At 34.0% G+C, this 22,824-nt stretch overlaps 4 protein-coding genes and 1 pseudogene across 4 annotated transcripts; 3 read left to right on the forward strand and 2 right to left on the reverse strand.

The window, feature by feature from the left end:
• Positions 1-1,797: 1,797 nt before the first annotated feature.
• On the reverse strand, positions 1,798-2,854 carry LOC108825749 (CASP-like protein 2D1). Its single transcript, XM_018599099.2, has 3 exons — positions 2,574-2,854; positions 2,266-2,377; positions 1,798-2,159 (listed from the first exon to the last, which is right to left on the reverse strand). Exons 1-3 carry the CDS (start codon positions 2,783-2,785, stop codon positions 1,905-1,907), a joined length of 579 nt encoding a protein of 192 aa, XP_018454601.1. The 5' UTR covers positions 2,786-2,854; the 3' UTR covers positions 1,798-1,904.
• Positions 2,855-13,792: 10,938 nt separating this feature from the next.
• Positions 13,793-15,829, reverse strand: LOC108827930 (pyruvate decarboxylase 2). The gene has a single exon (XM_018601450.2). It carries the CDS (start codon positions 15,775-15,777, stop codon positions 13,954-13,956), a length of 1,824 nt encoding a protein of 607 aa, XP_018456952.2. The 5' UTR covers positions 15,778-15,829; the 3' UTR covers positions 13,793-13,953.
• Positions 15,830-16,360: 531 nt separating this feature from the next.
• LOC130494713 (uncharacterized) lies at positions 16,361-17,587 on the forward strand. Its single transcript, XM_056993449.1, has 2 exons — positions 16,361-16,524; positions 17,260-17,587. Exons 1-2 carry the CDS (start codon positions 16,361-16,363, stop codon positions 17,585-17,587), a joined length of 492 nt encoding a protein of 163 aa, XP_056849429.1.
• A 91-nt stretch (positions 17,588-17,678) lies between these two features.
• LOC108835924 (aconitate hydratase 2, mitochondrial-like) lies at positions 17,679-21,892 on the forward strand (annotated as a pseudogene).
• Positions 21,826-22,625, forward strand: LOC130500025 (aconitate hydratase, cytoplasmic). The gene is made up of 4 exons (XM_056994713.1): positions 21,826-21,945; positions 22,019-22,117; positions 22,215-22,457; positions 22,542-22,625. Exons 1-4 carry the CDS (start codon positions 21,826-21,828, stop codon positions 22,623-22,625), a joined length of 546 nt encoding a protein of 181 aa, XP_056850693.1.
• The last annotated feature ends 199 nt before the right edge of the window (positions 22,626-22,824 follow it).

Here is a 22,824-nt window from a genome sequence, read left to right on the forward strand (position 1 = left end):
ACTTTGATTTGTCACAATAGGATTTTTTGTAAGATTTTTGTCCCATTAAATTTAAATTATTGTTAATATGATTATACACTTAGAATAATTGAAATTTAATTTGATTAAAATATATATTATTTGTTAATAAAACGTTATAAATAAAAAACAAGGCAAAATATAAAAAAGGGAAAACACGGGTAACCTAAATTTTGCCTTCTTCTATCCTAGGTTGCATGGCATCGGAAACAAATACGTGGAAACGAAACATTGTGGAAACGCGATTTTTAAATTTTGTAAGAATAGAAATGAACGTTTATAAATATATATGTAATACACACACACACACATATATATATATATATATATATGAATGGTTAACAATTATTTTCTTCTGTCTAGTCTATATCTAAGAATATAAATTAACAAATAAAAATTTGTGTTAGATATACAAAAAATAAAATAAATAACAGTTACGCATCAAAATCATATTAAAATTTTAAAATAGTAGATATCTAATACTTAAATATTAAATAGCTTAACTCAAATTAAAGGCACAAGTTACAAATTTTGTTTTAAAAAATTTCCTTCACATTTCCAAAAAAAATCACAAGTTTCTAAAGTGGAAACGCAAGTTTCTATTGAGTTTTCAAAATGAAATAAAATAAAAACGATTTTCTAATGAGTTTCTATGAGTTTCTGAAAAATTTCTATTCCGAAACGTTTCCAAAATGTGAAACACAGCTTATTCTAAGTTTCCATGCAATCTAGCTTCTACCCTCTTCTTCGCTAAGATCTTTCTCTTCTCTTCAATTGTGATTCTTTTTCTTCATAGAGTTAAAATATGTCGTCTCTGTTTTTTGTTTTTTGTTTTTTTCTTCTCTATTTTTCTTCATATATTTTTTTTGGTCGGCTCGGTTCTGTACGGCATCATCAATTTCATCAAAATCCTAGGATTCTTCACACGTGGTATGTGTTTCATTCTATAGATTAATTTTTAAGATTTGATTTGTATCTTAAACCTAGGCAGAGGTTTGGCATACCAGCTCTTTTGGGAAAGGTCATCGATGGTGTTTAACATGTACACCAAAAACATTAACAAACTTGGAAACCAATTATATTTTTCAAAAAAAAAAAAACTTGGAAACCAATTATATCTCTCTCTAATGTATTAATAAGTAATTAAAGAGTTTTGGAAATTCCAAAAAAATGAAGATAATTGCAATGTGGTGATGATCTTAAGTCCTGTCACTATAATTCACAGTATGAAAACTTTTCAACCCGGACTTGCAAAAACTCAATATAATAAAGTTATTAGGATTTGAATCCTGGTCATTAGAAAATAGGGGCGGATTCAAGTGGAATGGGGGGTGTAGTCGGTGCCCCACACTCCTTTTGTTTTTTTCCTTAAGTAATTCAACTAAATTTTTTATATATCCCTAGTTTATATATCTTTTTCAATAAGTGTCCTATACTAAATGCTTTGTTGGATCTGTCCCTATTAAAAAATTAACATTTCGGCATCGCAATAGATAAATATTCGATACGTGATTACACGTGACTAGTGTAGACTACTTATGAGAATGATACATCTGTATAATTCAATATATATTGACTTACGCTTAATTTGGGGGTATGGGCCGTATGTCTATTAAGCTAGGTCGATAAAACACCTTTGCACCATGCCTTGAGGTGCACAAACCACTTTACAAATTACCAAGTGCAGGCCATCACCTTTTGTGAAACATTTTCAGATTTCAAGATTTTTTTATATACGCCCATTTGAATAATAAAAATAACATCAAATGAAGAAGAAAGTAAAGGTAAAACAAATCATATTACTTTGAGAAGAAAGTAAAAACACTCTAGCAACATCGAAATAAATATCGACTCCAAAGCCGCACACACGATTCAATACTGACTAATTAAGCATCACAATTGGTTTGAGAATCACAAGGTGGATCAAAGACGCTAAAAGCTCTATAAGCAGAAATAACAGAGAGAAATAAGAAGGAGAAGAGAACAAAGACATGAAGCCCCAAAGCAATTGTGAGTTTTGAACAGAAGTGTGGATAAGAAGAACAAACTTCACTCCATGTCACTGTTTTGTCTCCTTTGTTAAGCAAATACACTATCTCTGTTGCTCCTGCTACCGATGTTGTCATCAAATAAGCTAAGACCTTTACACACACAGAATTGTTCACTTATAAGAAATCGAATACTAGACTGTATTAATGACTGGGAGAAAAAAAGAGCAGAGAAATTAGATTTAAGAAGTGGAAAAACCTGGTCAGGGACAAAGAAGAGCCAAGCTTTGGAGACTAAACATGCGACCCATGAAGAAATAGTAGAGAGCAGAGCATAAATACCACATATGGCACTAACACCAACCATATATCTGCAGGTAGCAAATCAATTAAGTCTAAATAACAAACTAAATAATAATAAAGTTGCCATAGTGAAAAATGAAAGAAATCAAAGAGTACAGTTGAGAGTCATGACGGAGTATACTTGATAAGAACTAAATAATAATAATAATAATAATATGAATATGAATATCACTCCAAAAATGAAAGAAATTAAAGAGTATATACTTGAGACCCATGATGGAGTTGTAGTCTAGATTGCCATAGTCAGGGTTGGATTGGTGAATAGTGACGGTTAACCAGATGGTTGCAACACTGACAGGAATCACACTTAGCCTCAGACATGAATCTATGAGCTTCAGAGACATAGAAGCTTCTTGTGGTTGGAGTTTTGAAAAAATGTTTCTCTCTCCTTCTCTTGTGTTGATGGTGTGTCTCATATCTGTTTGGATCTCAAAATCTATGTTCCTTTTTTTGGGAGAGGATGAACATGAAAATAAAATATATGTAGATATGTGTGTTTTATAGTCACATGAGAAATAAGAACAAATCATAATAGATACAAACAAAGGTTGCTTTCTCTTCTTTTCCTGTCCAATTTTTTATTTTACCTCCTTTCATCGTTATTAACCTTAGGAAACCGGGTGAAAAGAGATGTAGTAAAAAAAAAAAAAGAGGTGTAATTTTCTTTGACAATGTGAAGATAAGAAAAACATACAAATGTGAACAGGGTTTTAACCTTAGTTCTTTTATATTTATATTTATATTTATATTTGTTTTCTCTTTAAAGAGTGACACCGAAGTAGCAGAAATGACTTAATTTTCAATGGACTTCGTTGGTCCCCTGAAGAAATAGTTGCTAAGGCAAAAAAGGAAGCTTCCGAATGGTATCTGGCCCAAATTGTGGAAAAAGAAGCTATGGAGGAGAGCGCCTGTAATATGGTGCCAAAGCGGCGGGTTTGGAAACCTCCACCTGTTGGATGGTCGATGTGCAATGTAGCGTTTGAATGGGACAAAGAGGCTGCTATTTTGGGTGTTGCGTGGGTCCTAAGAAACCACAGAGGAGTCGTGCTAATGCATAGTAGACGTGCCTTTTCTTTTATTTCGAGTCTAGAGGATGCGAGGTTCATCACTGCGCAATGGGCTATGGAGAGTATGACAAGTTTACATCTCAACAGAATCATCTTTGCAGGTGATTTTAAAGAGTTGTTTCTAGCGATGAAGAAACCTCATCTCTGGCCAGTGATCAGATTTCAAACGGATGAATTGAGCAGACTTTTGGCGTTGATAGAGGAGTCTCAGTTGTTGTGGGTTTCACCAGGGGAAAATAGAGGGGCGGCTTTCATTGCTCAAAGCGTAACGAGGCAAAGAAGATTTCAATCTTATGTGGCCAATGGTCATCCGGAATGGCTCTTTGAATTCTTTGTTAATGAAAGCAGGGCCCTCTGATTTTTGCTTTGTTGTGTCCTTCTGTGTCTGTTACAGAAGTGGAGTGAGTTTGAACTCTTGGAAGGTTGTTGATGTAGATAGATATTTGGAAATATTCTAAATATCTTATTATTGATTTTATTAATTATTTAGATAATTATTTCTAATGTTTTAGGGTTTTATGGCTTTCTTATATATAGCCGTCTAGGCTTAACATTGTATTCAGTTTATGAGTTTATGATTGATTAATAAAATTGAGAGTTCTCTCTTTGTTGTTCCTTGTTTTCGGTAGATCATTGGTGATCTCAACGAATTTAAGAAGACATTGATCTTAGGCATTCTTAGACTAAATAAGATCTTTGTGATTATCCTAGTTTTCCGGGTATTCTCAGAATCAACGGATCTCTAGTCCTATCCTTTAAGGCTTCCGCTACATCAGTTTGTATCAGAGCCGCGTTTCTTTGATTTCTCAATCGAAGAACGATTCTGGATGTCATGGTGAGTATTAGCATCTATCCTATCTTGGACGAAAGTCCTTTTGTTGAGAGAGAAGAGAACCATGAGATCTATCGAGAGATTTATGGTGATCCGATCTACGATATCTATGAAGATGATGTCTGTGTTGTCCGTGCAAAATTCGGGCGAGACGAGTTCTGTGCAAAACTCGGGCAGGACGAGATCCGTGCGAAATTCGGGCAAGACGAGTTCTACGAAGATTTTGTGAATTTTTTTGATAATCTGATGCGTGCAAATCTTGTGCAAAAACGGATTTATGAAGATTCAAGTTACAAACAGATCCGTGTGAAATTCGTGCAAAACATGCTATTGAAGATTCGAGGAAGAATTTTTATTGGAAAGAGTTTTGGATTCAAAGAGTACGATCAAGATTCGAGGACGAATCTTCTCCAACCCGGAGAGAATGATGTAGATAGATATTTGGAATATTTCCAAATATCTTATTATTTATTTTATTAATTATTAGAATAATTATCTTTATTAATTTAGGGTTTTATGGTTTTATTATATATAGCCGTCTAGGCTTAATCTTGTATTCAGTTTTGATTTGATTAATAAAAGTTAAGAGATTTCTCTTTGTTCCTTGTTTTCGGTAGATCATTGGTGATCTCAACGAATTTAAGAAGACATTGATCTTAGGTATTCTTAGACTAAATAAGATCCTTGTGTTATCCTAGTTTTTCGGGTATTCTCAGAATCAACGGATCTCTAGTTCTATCTTTTAAAGCTTCCGCTACATCAGTTGTTTGAGTTCTTGTTTTGACAGCGTCTGTCGTGATGTTGTTTGTCATGCTCGGTTGTAAGTTCTCGTTGTAGATCGTCTATCTTTCCAGATTAATATAAATTCAGATGTTTAAAAAAAAAAAAAGAGTGACACCGAAGTTTGGTAGTGGGAGAAGTAATAGAGACGAGGCTATCAGGCTAGTGCGGTGGTTGCTAGGAGCGAGAGAGACATACATCTGGCTTTTGTGTTGGTGGGCTTAGGACATTTTATACACATAAATTTAATTTGATTTGCTATTCATTTCAGTTTGATTCAAAAATTCCGGATATCCATAGATTTTTGAAACAAAACAAATACTAAAACAATATCCGTTAAAATCGAAATAAATCAATAATATTAAAATTCTAGAAAGCAAATTTCCGATCTGATCCGGCAATATATAAATACATATATATCTTGATTATATTTAAACTTTTAAGTAAATAAAATTATATAATTATTATTCTAACATATGATTTGACAAGTTCTATTCATATTATTATTTATATAAAAGTATTTCATAAAAGGAATAGAAAAAAATCATGAAAACTATAATTTTTTTTGTTAAATTTGTGTTATTGTAATTGTTAACTAAGTTTAAAAGAAACTAGATCATGACCCGCTCGATCGAGCGGGAATCAATTTTTTTTATATCTTTATTTGTACTAAATGTTATACATGATTGCAAGTGTATTAATATAAAATTTTGATAAGTAACAATGTGTACTAATGTGTTTAAATAAGTAATGTGTTTAATTACTAAATTTGATTTTTAAAATTTATGATAATGTAAAGTAGATTTTTTATATATTATTTTAAATATATAGTGCTATATTTTGTATTTTCAATATTTATTATACAAAACTTACATTGGGATATTATTTATACGAAAATATGTGTAACATAATATATTTATATATTATATAAACATATCTACGATTTTTGCAAAGGCCATGCACACCCGCACGGGTTTTATTTTTAAAATATATTCTGTATTGTTTAGTTTTATGTAGTATCGAGTTTGTATAATTCAATTTTGTGTTTAAAGAACAATACCAAAACTGTCTTTCATATGTAAAAATAATATTTTGCAAGCGCGAGTTGTGTCTTTTTATTGTAACACAAAATTTGATATAAAACTTATGTTTTTTGTACATTACGAAGTTTAATTTTTTAAAATAGTTATTACATAATTTGAAATTGAATTTTATCCCTGAGGTCTAATATATTTTGTCTGTAATGGTTCAAAGCATTTTCGATATATATTATATTTCAGTTTGGTTTGTTTTTAGTATTATTGTATAAGTATAATACTATACAATATTATTATATTCTATACAATATATAAAGCTATGTGTTATTTGTTTTAGAAAATAGATTAGGTCCAAAGTAGTTAAAGAACAGTCAAATCTTTATGTATGTGTATATGATTTATCTACCTAATGTTATTCGTACTAATAAAATCAATATGGCCAATGAAAGTATATTGATCAATTTAAAATGAATTGTATAGGGTAATTCTAGTAAGATTAATATTTTTAGTATTCTTAATATCTATCTTATTTAAAAATCGACATGTAATAAATGTGAAACTATATATGGAATATGAACAAAAAAAGGAATTGTATTTAAGGAAATACATCAATGCAAAGTTAGACTATGGTACGTATTATGTATAAGGAATAAGACATTTGAATTAAATATATGAGGTCCACCTTTAAAATCTACATAGAAGAAGTTGTAATGTTTCTGATTTAATAAGATAGATACAAAATATGTTGATTCACAACTTCTAATTTTTATCTTATATATCATGCAAAAAATATTTTAAAAACAATTTTGTATTGAATTTTTAAGATTATTTGTACTAATCAAAATATTTAAGTATTCGTAATATCCGCAATTATCTATTTATTTCCCGGATATCCGTTTTCTGAATATCCATATTTTTCTGAAGCAAAACAAATCGAAAATTAAATATCCGTAACATACAAAATAAATCATAAATACCTTCAAAAATCTGGATATCCGTCAGTATCCATGCCTAGGTGACCTTCATATTGTTTTCTTTTTGGTATCTATCTATACTATTAAAGCAGAATCTCTGTTAGGATTCTGCCATTTATTTTTGAGCTATTTACAAACCAATGCCACTACTTAATTTTAGTCATTATTATTAATTAAAACAGCTAGCAAAATAAATCTATTTAAGGAATATTCCAATCCTTCGTCAAATTTATTAGGACTATTTATTTTACATAAATACATAGATTTTGGTACCTTTTTCTGTTTTTGTCGTTAATTGATTCAAGTTCATTATTTTCTTTTTTATTACAACACCTAATAACATGGACATTTATAGCATTTCCTCTTTATATATAAAAATATTGTTTTCTCTTTATTCAGATATACAATATCATGAAATAAAAACGTGAATAAACTATCAGATGCCAAATTATTTATGAAATTGAATAGTGGTGTTACATTTATAAATAGAATTGTCATAGACTCATAGTTTGCGAAACTCAAGAAAAGTACCTTATACAATTAATACATTTACGATGTGTTATATATATATATTTTTTTTTCTTTTTTTGAAAAATAAAAAATATTCATGAATAGTAAATGATCAGTACTGTTACATGTATTTATGTAATATAGTTAATATAATTTGTTCATCATATATACATAAATAAGTTAAACTTCCTTCAGTGAGGTTGTTTTCTATAAAGAAATTTCCTTTGCTCTATATACAGGTCAAAATTTAAAAAATTTTAGATAATATTATGAAATGTTAAACAAAGTAAATTATACAAGAATATGTTTTATCTAATATATTTTAAATTAAATGTAATTCTTTTCTAAATCAATATTACATAAGTCTCCTAAATATATGCTTTTACAAAACTATAATTTTACATAAATCCTAACTAATAAATTCTAATTATTTTTAGTTAATATTTAAAAAACTTTAACCTTTTTAAACCAAACTATGATAATGTATAGACATTTTTACAATTACCAAATTTCCGGATTCTTTTATTTATACAAATATATATTTTAGTAGAAGCGGGTTGAACAAACAAATTTTTTATTTTTATTATGAACTAATAAATAGGTTAATAATCTTATCAACAAAAAATAATCCCGCGCTTTAGAAAGCGCAGGTCAAAATCTAGTCTAATCTATTAAAATAGAGTCTTGTTTTTTATCTACTTATAAATGTTTTCATTTAGTTTTGGACCTATTCACATCTTCTTAGGAATAAATATAATATCTCCTACAATTCAGTTACACAATATATTACTTTTAAGTATTATATTTTTTCCTAATAGGCTAACAGATTTATATTAACCCATTACGTACTAAATCAAAACAATATTTTTTTTTCTAAAAAATATCAAAACAACTTCAACCGTCGTGGAACTATACCAGAAATATCACCATAAATCGTTTAAAATTTTCATTATTTTATTTGTGGTTTACTATTTGATGCATTTATTAATAGAAACATATACTTAAAAAATTAATTTAAAACAGGAAGACATGTTATGTTGACTACTTTCATAATTTATTTTCTATAGCATAGTTAGGTTATATGCATTATTACATTTTATAAACCACATTCACCGATAAGAATAGGCGTTCGGGTACCCATTCGAATTTGGTTCGGTCTATTTGGGTTTAGGGTTTTCGGTGTTAAAGATTTTATCTCTGTTCGGGTATTTAAAAATTTAAGTTTAGGTTTGGTTCAGGCATGGATAACTCATTTAAATTATCTTAAATTTTTTAGAATTCAGATATAATTTAAATTTTGCAAAATCTAAAAACAAAAATAATATATAACATATAAATTTGAATAATTTATGCCAAAATATATAAACTTAACATAAAATTTGATTTGACTTGAATATTTGAATGGAGAATCAATAGATATTTTAAGTATTTTGGGTGTTTTGAGTATTTTTTAGCTATTTAGATATTTACTTTTGACTATTCGTATATATTTTAAAATATTTTAGATAACTTCAAAATGTTTTATACATTTTCTATATTTTTTTGAATATGAAGTATAAAAATAGATAAAATATTCAAGTATATAAATCTGATTCGGGTATATTCAGATATCCAAAATATTTTGGTTCGGATTGGGTTTGGTCCCATTTATTTATATACCAAGATTTTGAACCCGTTCGTATATTTAACGATTTTTGGTTCAGATTCAATACTATTTTTTCCAATTGGATTCGGTTCATTCTATGGGTTCAGATTTTTGCCCAACCTTACCAAAAATTCTGTCCATAAATAAAACTGTATATAAATATTAGTTAAAATCAGTTTATAATAATTATAAAAATGTGATATTCTCATATTTAGAAAAATTTATATCTTGCATATTCATGAGAAAACTAAAAGTATAAAATATGAGAATTTTTCGAAATTTAGGGTAAAATCACTTTAAAATAAAAAAGTATACGTTCGTGCGGACAATTTTTATTTTCATAAATGTAATTTTGATATTACAGTAATATTTTAAATTTTAAATTTATATTTTACTGTTCTATATTGTGTTTTTATTAGACATTATTAATTTTTAGATGTTACTTTGTTATGAATCTTATTACAAATTTATTTTTCGATTTTCATAAAATAAATTTATAATATGAAATAATCAATCGTTTTCCAATTTCTACAGCTTATATCTAAATCTATTAATTTAAAATTTGGTAAAATTACTTTAAAATTTCCAAAAAAAATAGATTTAAAATTTCCGAAAGAATTTGGTAAAATCACTTTAAAATGACAACAATATCTAAATCTATTATTTTAGATTGAAGTGATAAAAAGTATAAGTTTGTATACGAACGTATACTTTTATCACTTTAATCACAAAATATGGTAAAGTCACTTTAAAATTTCTAAAAAAATCCATTAAGGGTAAAATCAACTTTAACCATTTGAACTTTTTACATGAGAACTAAGAGACTAAAATAACTTTGTAAATAATAATATAGATATAAATAGATAGGTATTCTCACTCTCAAATAATATCGTATACTTTTTATATTTAATATAATCTCGATTATCCAAACAATCTAACTATTCAGTTCAACAGTTTTAGTAGCAATCCGACTGAATCACCTTAGTAATTGGCTACAAAACTAATTTATCGACACTTTTTTAGAAACAAAATAATTTAAATCACTTTTAATTTATATCAAGTATATTAACAAAGGGTTATAAAGCCTAAACTAATAGAATAGATTATATATTCATTTCACTAAATTTTAATTATCAATATATAGGATGGTGATATGAAATCGATAAAATTGATCCCAATAATAGTAACACAAATCCAAAAACCAAATATATAATCAAATATTTAAAAATCACAATAATTTATCTATTTTATAAACAAATATGAAAAAGAAACATAACCACGTTTTAACGCGGATCAAAAATTTAGTTAATATTTTATACTTAAACAGGATAAAGTAAGGAACGAGGAGTTACACTACTTTGCAATGGGGAAAATGGCTTATTCCTCTACGAACTAGTTGTTCCCGGATTTTTCACACACGAACTTTTAAGACATGCCAAAAATTACACGAACAACGAAAATATTGCTTATTCCCTTATGAACTAATTATTTCCAGCTTTTTCACACACAAATTTTTAAACTTTGCCAAAAACCACATGGACTACGCTATTTTTTGAATTACATACACAAACTATCAATTTTAAGCTAATTCCCCTAAAATCGTAAATTGTGTTATTTAAACATTAGCTTAGTTTATGACATGTGGATAGCCGGTTTAATTTGGGTTGATAAAAAAGGATAATACATCGTTTTGTTCTTTTTCTTTTCTTTTTGTCAACTGCTCTTTTTTTTCAAAAATCGTTTTACTCTTCATCATCAATTGGGAATAAAATTTATTATTTTGTAAAAGATTAAACATTTTCCATGATGCATAAAGAAAGAAGAGCAACAACATAGCGGATTGGTAAACTAGTTGCTGCTGCTCTTCTTTCTTTATGCATCATGGAAAATGTTTAATCTTTTACAAAATAATAAATTTTATTCCCAATTGATGATGAAGAGTAAAACGATTTTTGAAAAAAAGAGCAGTTGACAAAAAGAAAAGAAAAAGAACAAAACGATGTATTATCCTTTTTTATTAACCCAAATTAAACCGGCTATCCACATGTCATAAACTAAGCTAATGTTTAAATAACACAATTTACGATTTTAGGGGAAATTAGCTTAAAATTGATAGTTTGTGTATGTAGTTCAAAAAATAGTGTAGTTCATGTGGTTTTTGGCAAAGTTTAAAATTTTGTGTGTAAAAAAGCTGGAAATAATTAGTTCATAAGGGAATAAGCAATATTTTCATTGTTCGGGTGGTTTTTGGCATGGCTTAAAAGTTCGTGTGTGAAAAAACCGGACACAACTAATTCGTAGGGGAATAAGCCATTTTCTCTTTTGCAATGTGATGTAAATTGTTTTATTAACAACCATATTTTCAAGGGTACCTTATTTTTCAATCAAAAGTTCAAAAACAAATTTGCAAGCCTATAGCATTTTGATTAAGACTGCTCAGTAGTGACATTTTTTTAGTTGGGACATAAAAGTGATGACACTAGTATATGTCAAGGTGATGTCACATGATCACATCATACTTCGAAGAGCCTAGTAACAACTCTCTAATCTCTTCATTTACAAAAAAAAAACTCTCTAATCTCTATGATCGAGCATAGCGTCCGCTTTTCACTTTATTTTCATTTTGTTCTTCACTTGAGTTCGGTCTGAGACAGAAACTTCTAAACTAAACAAACCGTTCCTTTTCTTGTTTCGGTTTGGGACTGAAAATACGAAATAGAAAAAATCAACACTATTCTAAATCCTTTTTATTCAGAAAAAATATATTTATTCGGTCTATGGCTTTGAGCAATCCTCTCTCGGGATATAAATTCCGGGTATCCGAACACACGTTTCATTTTCTAATATTTTCAACCATCTGGGCCTTTTCTCCTTTCATTTGGTTCAAATTGGTTTTTGTAAATTAATACATTGATAGGGATCTATTAATCTATATTTAAATTGACGCATAAGTTTTTTAACTAGTGATGAAAACTGATAAACTGGGGAGCTGCTGCTTGGAGGTGGAACTATGGATGAAACTTGTAAACTGAGGACACCAAATTTTAGCAAAAAAAAAAAACTTGTAAACTGAGGAGTTACCGTCTCAATGTGGGAAAAAGTCAAGGGGCTTTGGAAAGTTGAGAAGGGGGGATGATGATGGGAAAAATATAGAAGAGATTCTTCAAAAAAAGAAAAATATAGAAAAGATTTTTAAAAAAAAAAAGAAAAAAAATTCTTCAAAAAAAGAAAAATATAGAAGAGATGTTAGCAAAGGAGAAAAAAAAACAGAAATGGTTTGAAAGATTCTTCGAAAAAACATTTAAATAATCTTGGTGTCGGATTCAAAGGTTTAGTCAACATGATTTCACCTTACAACTATAATTCTCTGAGGATTCTTAAATAATCTTGGTGTCGGATTCAAAGGTTTTCTTGATCATCTTTGTTCCTAACTTCGAGCTTCCTCCATAAGGCCATAACCCAATATTATTATGATTTGGTTATAACCCAAAGTTATTTGTAGGACTCTTTCTCAATCCTCATGAACAACATAACCTTTCTTCCCCTTACAGATTAAGTAGGCCTTCAGACCATCTCCATCGGGGCCTTTAACGAGGTTCATAGCCGAGCCTCTTGCCCAATTTGTATTAAAAAAGTAATAAAAATAAATGGACTGGTAAGAGATGCCTCTTAAATAATGATCTGAAGAGGTGAGTCCTAAATGACGTGGCACCTCAAAACACGTCGTTTTGCTGTTGTACAGAGAAGGAGACGAAACCTTCTTCCCCCATATCTCTTCGATCTCCCGAGGTTCCTCCTTTTTGCTTTCCACCTGAAAACTCAATCTCGTCGGCCATTTAGATCTTCAAAATTCTCCGATCCGATCTCGCTCCATCTCTCTTCAGATCTTAAACCCTAAAAATCGACCACTCATGGCGATTAGGGTTACCTTCACATACTCCAGCTACGTCGCCCAGAACATCGCTTCCTCCGCCGCGGCTAGTGTCGTCGGCGGCACCGGAGACGTCCGATCATGCTTCAATTACTATTTCCCAGGATCTTCAACCACGATGCTTCGATTACTGTCTTCCAGGATCTTCAACCACCATCACTAGGGAGCTGCTCGAGGAAGGAAGGAAGAGCCCGCTCGTGTCTGAGATGATCCCGTCATGAAGCTAACCGGAGCTCACTTTTCAATAATCATAATTTTATTTTTCATAATTTCCTAATAACTCTATTTTGGATTTCACCAATGGACATACAAAAACTTGAAACTCTTTAGCTTTTTAAAATTAATTTGATTAATTATGGAAAAATGCTTAGAACCCCACTTGAAGAGTTCAGCAATGGAGTTGCTCTCACAATTCACATTACAGATTAAGGAGGCCACGTGGCCCACGTCTAAGTATCACTCGTGAACCGTTTGATGGACTCAGAACAGACGGTTGGTGATTCCTCGTTGACTGTAAACAAATGAATTCAAATGGATCAACGAAATCTTTTATACGATGTGACGTTGAATGTTGTCCGTTTATAAAATGTAATTGATGTCCTTATTCAAAAAATCAAAATTATCAGAAAAAGAGAAAAGCAAAAGAATTACACACAAAGTTTAACCGAATTTTATTTTTGCAATCAAAGTTTTATCCTCAAGGAGACTCACACTGCTCTTCTCCTAAGGATACAAACTACTTTTCATAAAGCAACACAAAGGAACTACCAAATTGCAAATATATAAAAGATGAGGACATCTCCGAACTCTACTGAGGATTTGGAGGACGACTGTTAGCAGCAGAGACTCTAGATCCCCACTCCAAAAGCTCCTTGCTTGTGTCATCTTTATGCACAATCACTTCAATGAAACAAAAGCTCTCCTTTTCCTCATTCGTCGCCGTGCTAATGGCCTTCACAAGCTCCTCCTCGCACCTCACTTTCGCAGTCCAGCATTTACCTTCTCCATTGTGAATAGCCTCAACAAAAGCCGTGTAGTTCCAGTTCTTTATCACATTGTAAGGACCATCATGAATCTCCACTTCAATCGTGTACCCTCCATTGTTGATGAGAAAGACTATGGTCTTCTGCCCACACCGTATCATCGTCGACACATCCTGCGCGGTAACCTGGAAACTCCCGTCTCCAATACAAGCGATGACACGTTTGTTCGGTATGGCCTGAGCATAGCCTAGAGTAGCACCAACAGACCAACCAATCGACCCGTACTGCATCTGGAACTCGTAACCACATCCTTCAGGGAGCTTCAGCTTCTGACAATTGAACCAAGAATCCCCCGTCTCGGCGAGCACAGCCGTCTCAGCAGAAAGCAGATTCTGAATGTGTTGAAACAGCACATTAACCCTCAAAGGCTCCTTGGGATTCTCCCTCAGAGGCTTCCCTTCAGGGACAAAGATCCTATGGTAATTCTCGTACGCAGTGTTGTTATGCTTGATTCGTTTAGCTAAACCGCTAAGAAAATCCTTCATCAGCACACACCCAAACGCAGGTCCGTTACCGATCGTAACCCGATCCGGCTGCACGATGATCGCCTTCTCCTTCTTGAGAAGCAGAGAGTACCCAACGGAGCTGTAATCATTAAAGATGGGACCCGCAAACAGATACGCATCAGCAGATTCAACAATCTCAGCGCAAAACGCAGTACTCACAGCTCCCCAATACGTCCCAATGAAATGCTCATGATGCTCAGGAACCTGCCCTTTCGCAGACGGCATCACCGCGACACCATACCCAGACGCATCAGCGAGCTCGACGAAAGCACCAGCAGCTTTCGCAACACGCATCTTCGGCCCGCCGACGAGTACCGGCTTCACGGCCTTGTTCAAGAACTCAGCAGCCGCCTCCACCGCCGCGTCCAAACCGATCTTGTTGCTCACTTTAGGCGCGAGCGAGAAGGGGACGGGATGGCGACTAAAGGTAGGGAGAGGGATCGCAGGTAAGTTACAGCTGATGGATATGTAAACAGGTTTGCTCTCTTTCAAGGCGGTTGAGATCGCAGTGTCGATGAGCTCGTGCGCGTCTTCCAAGTTATTGATCACGGACTGGTGGCACGTGACTGCTTGGAAGCACCTCAGCTCCTGGGAGAAATCAGGTAAACCGATCGTGTGGTGGAGGATCCTGCTCGTGCCGTAGTCGTTGGAGTTCGGGCCCCCGACGATGCAGATCAGAGGGAGGTTCTCGCTGTAGGCTCCGGCGATGGCGTTGAGGACGCTTAGTCCTCCGACGGTGAAGGTGACGACGCAGGCGCCGACGCCGCGGGATCTGGCGTAGCCGTCGGCGGCGTAGCCGGCGTTGAGCTCGTTGCAGCAGCCGATGAGTTTGAGGCTCGGCTCGGCGATGAGGTGGTCGAGGAGGGTGAGGTTGAAGTCTCCCGGGACGGAGAAGACGTCGGTGACGCCGATCTCGACGAGGCGTCGAGCTAGGTAGCGGCCGAGGGTGGCGTCGCAGGGGTTGACGGTGGTGGAGTGAGGGGGAGTGGAGGTTTGGACGGTGGAGACGGCGCCGTTTGGTGGACGGCAGATGTCGCCTGTGGCTGGGTTGCACGTGTCGATTGATCCGATCACAGTGTCCATAGTGTTTGTTTTTTTGTTTAGAAGAAGAAGAGAGAGTGTGAGTTTTTTGGTGGAGAAGATTAGTGGGGATATAAAAGGAGGCTGAAACCGCCATTAGAGACGTAAAACAACGGTGGGGAAAAATGATTAAACAACTGTGGATTAGAATAGAGAGCGGTTTCATCTCAGCCGCAGAAATATCTGTAGGTAGGAGGGAAGACACGTGTATAAATCTAATTAGATCGTGGGGAACAAGTAAGAAGGTTCACGTGTGGGGAAGTTAGGTATGAGAAGCAGAGAATAATTACTTTCATGTGCAAAAGCGGGCCCCTTGAGAGAGAGAGAGAGAAAACAACGGTTCGCTAATAAACCCACAAGGTGGCTGGGCAGTGGTTTACTAGAAAACTCGACGGTCGCGGATTGGACCGTTTTTTTGGAATACTATAGTGAAGTGAAAGAAAGACACGTCGGTGAGTGAAAAATTGAAAAAGAAAGGAGGAAAAAGGCATCACGTAACTACCTAAAAACTCCCGCGCTTCAACTTTTTCAAAACCCTTGTTGACTCGATCTAAGTTCATCCTCAGATTCCATCCATTTCGAAGCGATGAAAGATAATTCTAGATCTCCTAACGACGGATTTCACCGCTACTTGAAGCCAGGCGCGCTTGCTCAGATTCGAAACTCGAGAATCAACAACGCTATACATCTACTTCCCTCGTGTCTCGCTCACTATCGCATCCGCCATCTCCTCCTCAAACGATACAGAAGGTACCAGAGTGATGCTGTGTTGAGTAGTGATTTAATTTTTCTCATCATACAAAGATTGAAGAGTTTATCTTTTTTGTTGGTTGGTTTGATATTTTCCAGTTTGGAATAATCACCAATATATATACAAGGTTGTGTGTTTGTCATCATTCAATTCAACTCTTGTTTCAGAAATTCATTTGGAAAAAGGGATGCGACTTCTTAATAACTCCTCTCTAATTCTAGCTGTTTCGGATGATTAGTGACTGATTACTTAATAGTTAAACTATACAAAGATTAATGATATGTCCATAACATATATCTATCTCAACTCTCTCTTGTTTAGATTGTAACTGACACATTTCTCCCCTTAGTCTCATAGCACTGAAATTTTGATCAAAGTCAAAAGTCTTGGACTGAGATTAGCTTATTTTTATTGACAACAATCATTTGATTGTAAGTATATGTTTGACTTCTTATATTATCTGGTTTATTGGCTTGTTTTAACCGGGTGGTATTAATGCTTCTCTATATAAGTTACATTTAGCTGTTGTCTCAGCACATATGGTTGAACGATCAAGCTCCACAGTCCAACCTATGATTATGCAACCGGTTATTACTCTTACTGACTTACTCTCTAGCTCTCTCTCTCTCTCTCTTCTTTCAACCATGTTTTAGGGTTTCCATTGATCCTTCTTGTTCTCCTCCTTCTGAAGTTTCTGAATCAACTATGCCGTTTTGAACTTTCGCCATGTTTAGGCATGCCTCATCCAGCGTGCAAGTTGCTTCTTATTCTCTATCGAAAATCTCCCCTGCATCGGCTCTCTGCTTGTTTCCATTGTACTCTGCTGCTACAAGGTGGTGTCATGGGGCTAGTTGGCGGTCGCCTGCGAGCCTCCGAGCTCAAACCAGGATTACTGCTCTGGTATTAGAGCAATTTAAACGCAAGTTCGCTACCATTGGTAATTACTTGGTGGTTTACCTTTGTTTTATATCTTCTTTAGCTTGCAACACAAGAATACCATGTTTACTATGTTGTTTTATTTTACATTTTGGGGATACGGTAGTTCACTTCAATACGGCTTAAAGTATTCTCTGTTTTTATTTGTTCCGCAGACAAAAATTAAAAGCAAACTCATGTGATGATGTTCCTAATATGATTACTTTTGTATCAACTTCTAAAATTATAACAGTTATGTTATGAAAATGTATCTTCTGAACATGCCTACAAGGATATCATAACAAAGATTCACAAGCCTGATGGTGGAGAATATGGAAAATTCTACTCTTTACCAGCTTTAAACGATCCAAGAATCGGTAAGAAGCTTTTGTTGTTACCTCTGTTCTCTTCGTTGTCTTGGTCCTCCCATTATTTATCAATGTCGCAGATAGGTTACCGTATTCTATCCGGATACTACTGGAATCAGCTATTCGTAATTGTGACAACTTTCAATGATGTTGAGAAAATAATGGATTGGGAGAATACACCTCGTAAGAATGTTGAGATCCCCTTCAAACCATTCCCGTGTTATTTTGCAGGTGCATTGATTCGCTCCTTTTACTTTTTTCTCCGATCTACCTTAGCTAATACTAATAGTAAGTTTTTCGTGGTTAGGATCTTACTGGAGTATCAGTTATAGTTGATCTTGCTGCTATGAGAGATGCCATGAAGAATCTTGGTAATGATCCTAACAAGATTAATCCACGGGTTAGTTAACTGCTTCACTTTTGATGTGTTGCATCTGAAGCAGTTTCCTGAATTGTTATTATGCATAGGAACATGTAGCTCATTTCATATTAATGATCATAATTTTCTTAAATTCATTTATACCTACAGGTTCCTGTTGATCTTGTATTTGATCACTCAGTCCAAGTAAATGGGGCAAAACCAGAAACTTGGCGAAAAGGTATGCAGCTAGAATCTGACAGGAATTGGGGAAGGCTTATGTTCCTTAAGTGTCTAGTATTGTTCATCAGGTACATGAATGATGATGCTTCCGTCGTTCTAATCTAAGCTTCTTATATTGCATGTTAGTACATTATAATAATATTTCCATTTTCAACTTGCAGGTAGACTTGGAGTATGCCGTGTCGTTTGTAACTCAGATGGATATCTGTACCCTGACAGTGTTGTTGGTACATATTCCAACTCAGGGTTAGGTGTTGTTGGGTGGGAAGTAGGAGGACTTGAAGCAGAAGCAGCAATACTTGGTCAGGTGGCTACATTTGTGTCAAAAGTTCATATTGTAAATATGGTATCTGCCTCTAATTTGGTAATAATTGACAGCCAATTAGTGTGGTGCTACCTAGCGTGGTTGGGTTTAAGTTGGTGGGGAAAATGAGGATTGGAGTTTCACTTACTGACTTGATTCCAACCATTACTCAAATGTTAAAGAATCATGGTGTTGTTGGCAGTTTTGTTGAGTTTTACGGTGAGAATAATGGTTATATGTAAGTTTGGGAGAGTGCAATTAAGTTTCAGGTGTACATTATTTATATTTTTGTCAATATAAAGGAGAGGCAATGAGTGAGCTATCAGTAGATGGTAGAGCCAAGATTGCAATGTTGTCCCCGGAATATGAGGCAATAATGGGTTTCTTCCCTGTTTACCATGTCGCACTGGAGTACCTGAAGTTGAAGGGAAGAAGCAAGGAAACTGTGAGAGCTATCTTTATCTTTTAGTAAATCTGTGTAGTTTCACTATGTTCTTGAATTTGCATTCCATTATCTCATTTCTTCTAACGGTTTATATACATTTGTCTTGTTGTGCTTGTTTTAGGTGGCTGTGATTGAATCATACTTCCGCGCAAACAAGATTTTGTTGACTACAATGAAGTAAGAACTAAGAACATACCTTGTCATTTCACCGTAATTACCTAAATTTTTTTGTCAAAATTCTCAACCACAAATGGGCCGGCCTTGCAGCCACAACAAGAAATAGCAAACACATCTTGTTTGCAGTTGGATTTGGGAGATGTTGAGCCATGTATTTATGGTCCAAAACGGTATGCATACATATGTATAAGTCATCATCTAACTTAAACATCCATTTTTCCTTCTTAGTTTCTTTCTTCTATGCTTACTCTACAGGATTCACGACCGAGTTTTTTTTGAAAGACATAAAGGCTGACTGGAAGGCATGCCTTGACAATCCTCGAGGGTTCAAGGTGAGAAGATGCAAATATGTTTTGCTCTAAAGAGCCAACAGATTTATTTTTCCTTTGGTTAATATTTATCATGACTTGGTTACCTAAAGGGATATGCAATCCCGAAAGAAGAACAAGAAAAAATTGCCAAGTTCTCGTTCATGGGACAACCAGTTGAGCTTAAACATGGCAGTGTTGTTATTGCGACCATATGAGTGGTAATACCAGAACAAGTCCTAGTGACATGGTTGGGGCTGCACTTGTTGCTAAAAAAGCTTATGACATCGGCTTGAAAGTGAGTAATTTGTCATTCTTCTATTTAGTTTTGTCCCCTGGCTTGGGTTATAATTCATGTTTTTTTTTGTTTCGGTTAAATAATAATTCATGTTTTGACATTGCTATTCAGGTAAAACCAGGGGTTAGAACAAGTGTGTCTCCTGGTTATGGAATTTTCAACGAGTATCTGTTTCAAAGGTTTGTTTGGAAGCACCCAAATTTCTTATTGGATTTATTATCTCATGTTTTTACATTTCTCTGCAGTGGGCTGCAAGAGTACTTGGACAAACAAGGATTCCAAATGGTCGGCCGCGGCTTCACAACGACCATTTGGGGACTGGCGACCTAGATGGGTCAACAGCATCTGCTATTTCAGAAAATGGTAGCACTCTTTCCTTTACAATTAACCAAAAAAAAAAAATCTCAATCCTTTACAAGCACACTATGCGTCAAAGGACTCTAACTACGTTATTCCCATTGTGTTAAACTGTTTATAAGATTTGGTATGAACATCAATGTAAACAGTTCTCTCTCCTTCCTGACACAGATATAGTTGCGGCTGCTGTGATTTTTAGTAGTAGAGACTTTCCAAGTCGTACTCATGCGTTTGTAAAAGCAAACTATCTTGCTTCGCCACCATTAGTTGTTGCTTACGCGCTTGCTGGAAGGGTTTGTACTTGAAAGTCTTCAGAATTGATGTGTCTCGACTCTCGAGCATGTTCCTTTTTTTTTATATATATGTTTTATGCCTACAGGTTAACATCGACTTTGAGACAGAGCCAATAGGAACTGGCAAAGATGGAAAGAATGTATACTTAAGTGACATATGGCCAAGCAATGAAGAAGTTACTCAGGTACATTTTAAAATCTCTCGAGGCTTTTTGTATTTATTGTGAACTTATTTACTGGGTATTTTTCAATAGGCTCTTCAGAATCTATCTTATTAAAACAGAAACATTCTGTTGGACCTAACATTTATTTTGTAAGTTTTTAAATTAAATACACTTTTATACTTTATAGTTAAACCTACATTAAATCACTAATGTTACTTTCTTTATACTACTATCCATGTTTCCAAACAATATACTTATTTCTTTGTACTACTATCAATGTTTCCAAACAATATATTTTTTATACTACTATCAATGTTTCCAGACAATACAATAATTAATCTTAGTTATTTTATATCTATCATTTTCTCTTTAGAATTTTGTAGAAACATCATAATTTCATAAATTGCAAAATAATGAACTTTAAAATTTGGATTATAAGATTACAAATTATGAAACTATTACAATTTAAATCCAATTAGATTATATATCGGTCATCCATCAGTTCAATCGGTTAGTCTCGAGGTTTAGTGATTTTTTTAATATGAATATTTTAAAAACCAAAATTGAATTGTCAGATCTCCGGATTAACGGGTATAATCACAATCGGGTTGAATTTAAAAACACTGATTTAAATGCAAAAATATTTTAAATACACACTCTTTAAAAATTACCAAAATATTTGTTAAGTTATTAGTGAAATTTTTTATCGTAAAATATTCCGCGCTTCCAAAGCGCGGGTCAAAATCTAGTAGTGTGTTACAAAGCATGTTCAAGAGCACTTACGAGACTATAACAAAGAAACATTATGTGACACCAAGTTGTACACTCTATTCTTGGGATTCAACCTCTTCATACATTAACGAACCTCCGTATTTCAAGAACATGGACCTGGCCCTCGTGAAATAAAAGATGCTTATTGCTTATTGAAATTTGGAGACAACATAACAACAAACCACATTTCACCGGCAGGAACTATCCACAAAGACAGCCCTGCTGCAGAGTTTCTAAAAGACCGATACTATGCGTCTTATTTCAACTCATACGGAAGCCGTAGAGGAAACCATGAGGTGATGACGCGCGGTACATTTGCCAATATCCGTATTGCTAACAAGCTCTTAAATGGAGAAGTTGGCCCCAAGACAGTTCACATTCCTACGGGAGAGACACTTTGTGTTTTTGATGCAGCTAGTGTGAGTCTAATTCTCATACAAACTTCAAACACGTATACCATGACTTAGGGTTTAACTTTGAACATATCTGCAGAGATACAAAACCGCAGGACAGGATACGATCGTACTAGCTGGTGCAGAGTATGGAATAGGTTACTCTCGCGATTGGGCCGCAAAAGGTCCAAAGCTTCTGGTAAAACATATATTATGATATATTGTTATAAGTATCATTCATTTAAAAGGAAGGCTTGTTGTCAGTTTAACCGTGAGATCTTAACATTATCAATTAGGGAGTGAAAGCTATTATTGCAAAGAGCTTCGACAGAGTCCACCGCAGCAACTTAGCTAGTATTGGGATTGTTCCTCTGTGTTTCAAGTCTGGTGACGATGTAGAAACCCTTGGACTGACTGGCCATGAACGCTACACAATCCACCTTCCTAGCAATATTAGTGAGATAAAACCGGGTCAAGACATAACTTTAACTACGGACACTGGCAAATCTTTTGCATGCACTTTGCGGTTAGATTCCAAGGTAGTAACACTTAACACATTATTTGGACCAATTAATGATTGTTAGCTAACTTGGGGTTTATTATGGGTGATGAATAATGATCAGTTGGAAGTGGCGTACTATGATCATGGCGGTATGCTTCCGTACATCATTCGAAGTTTAAGCAACAAGTACGCTTTGAATCAATAAAGATTTACGGTCTCTTCTCTGCTTTTGTCCGTAAGACAACAACCACACGTATGGAGTTTGAGTTCTCCAAGTTTACACTGACGTCGCGAATCATCTAGCAAGTTGTTGACATAAAAGGACCCCCACTTGTTACTTTTATTACACGCTACCATTTTGTTTTATTGATTTCCTTTAAAATTGAACGCTATAATGGGCCCCA

This window comes from Raphanus sativus, chromosome 9 (genome assembly GCF_000801105.2).
Source record: "Raphanus sativus cultivar WK10039 chromosome 9, ASM80110v3, whole genome shotgun sequence".
Lineage (NCBI taxonomy): Eukaryota > Viridiplantae > Streptophyta > Magnoliopsida > Brassicales > Brassicaceae > Raphanus > Raphanus sativus.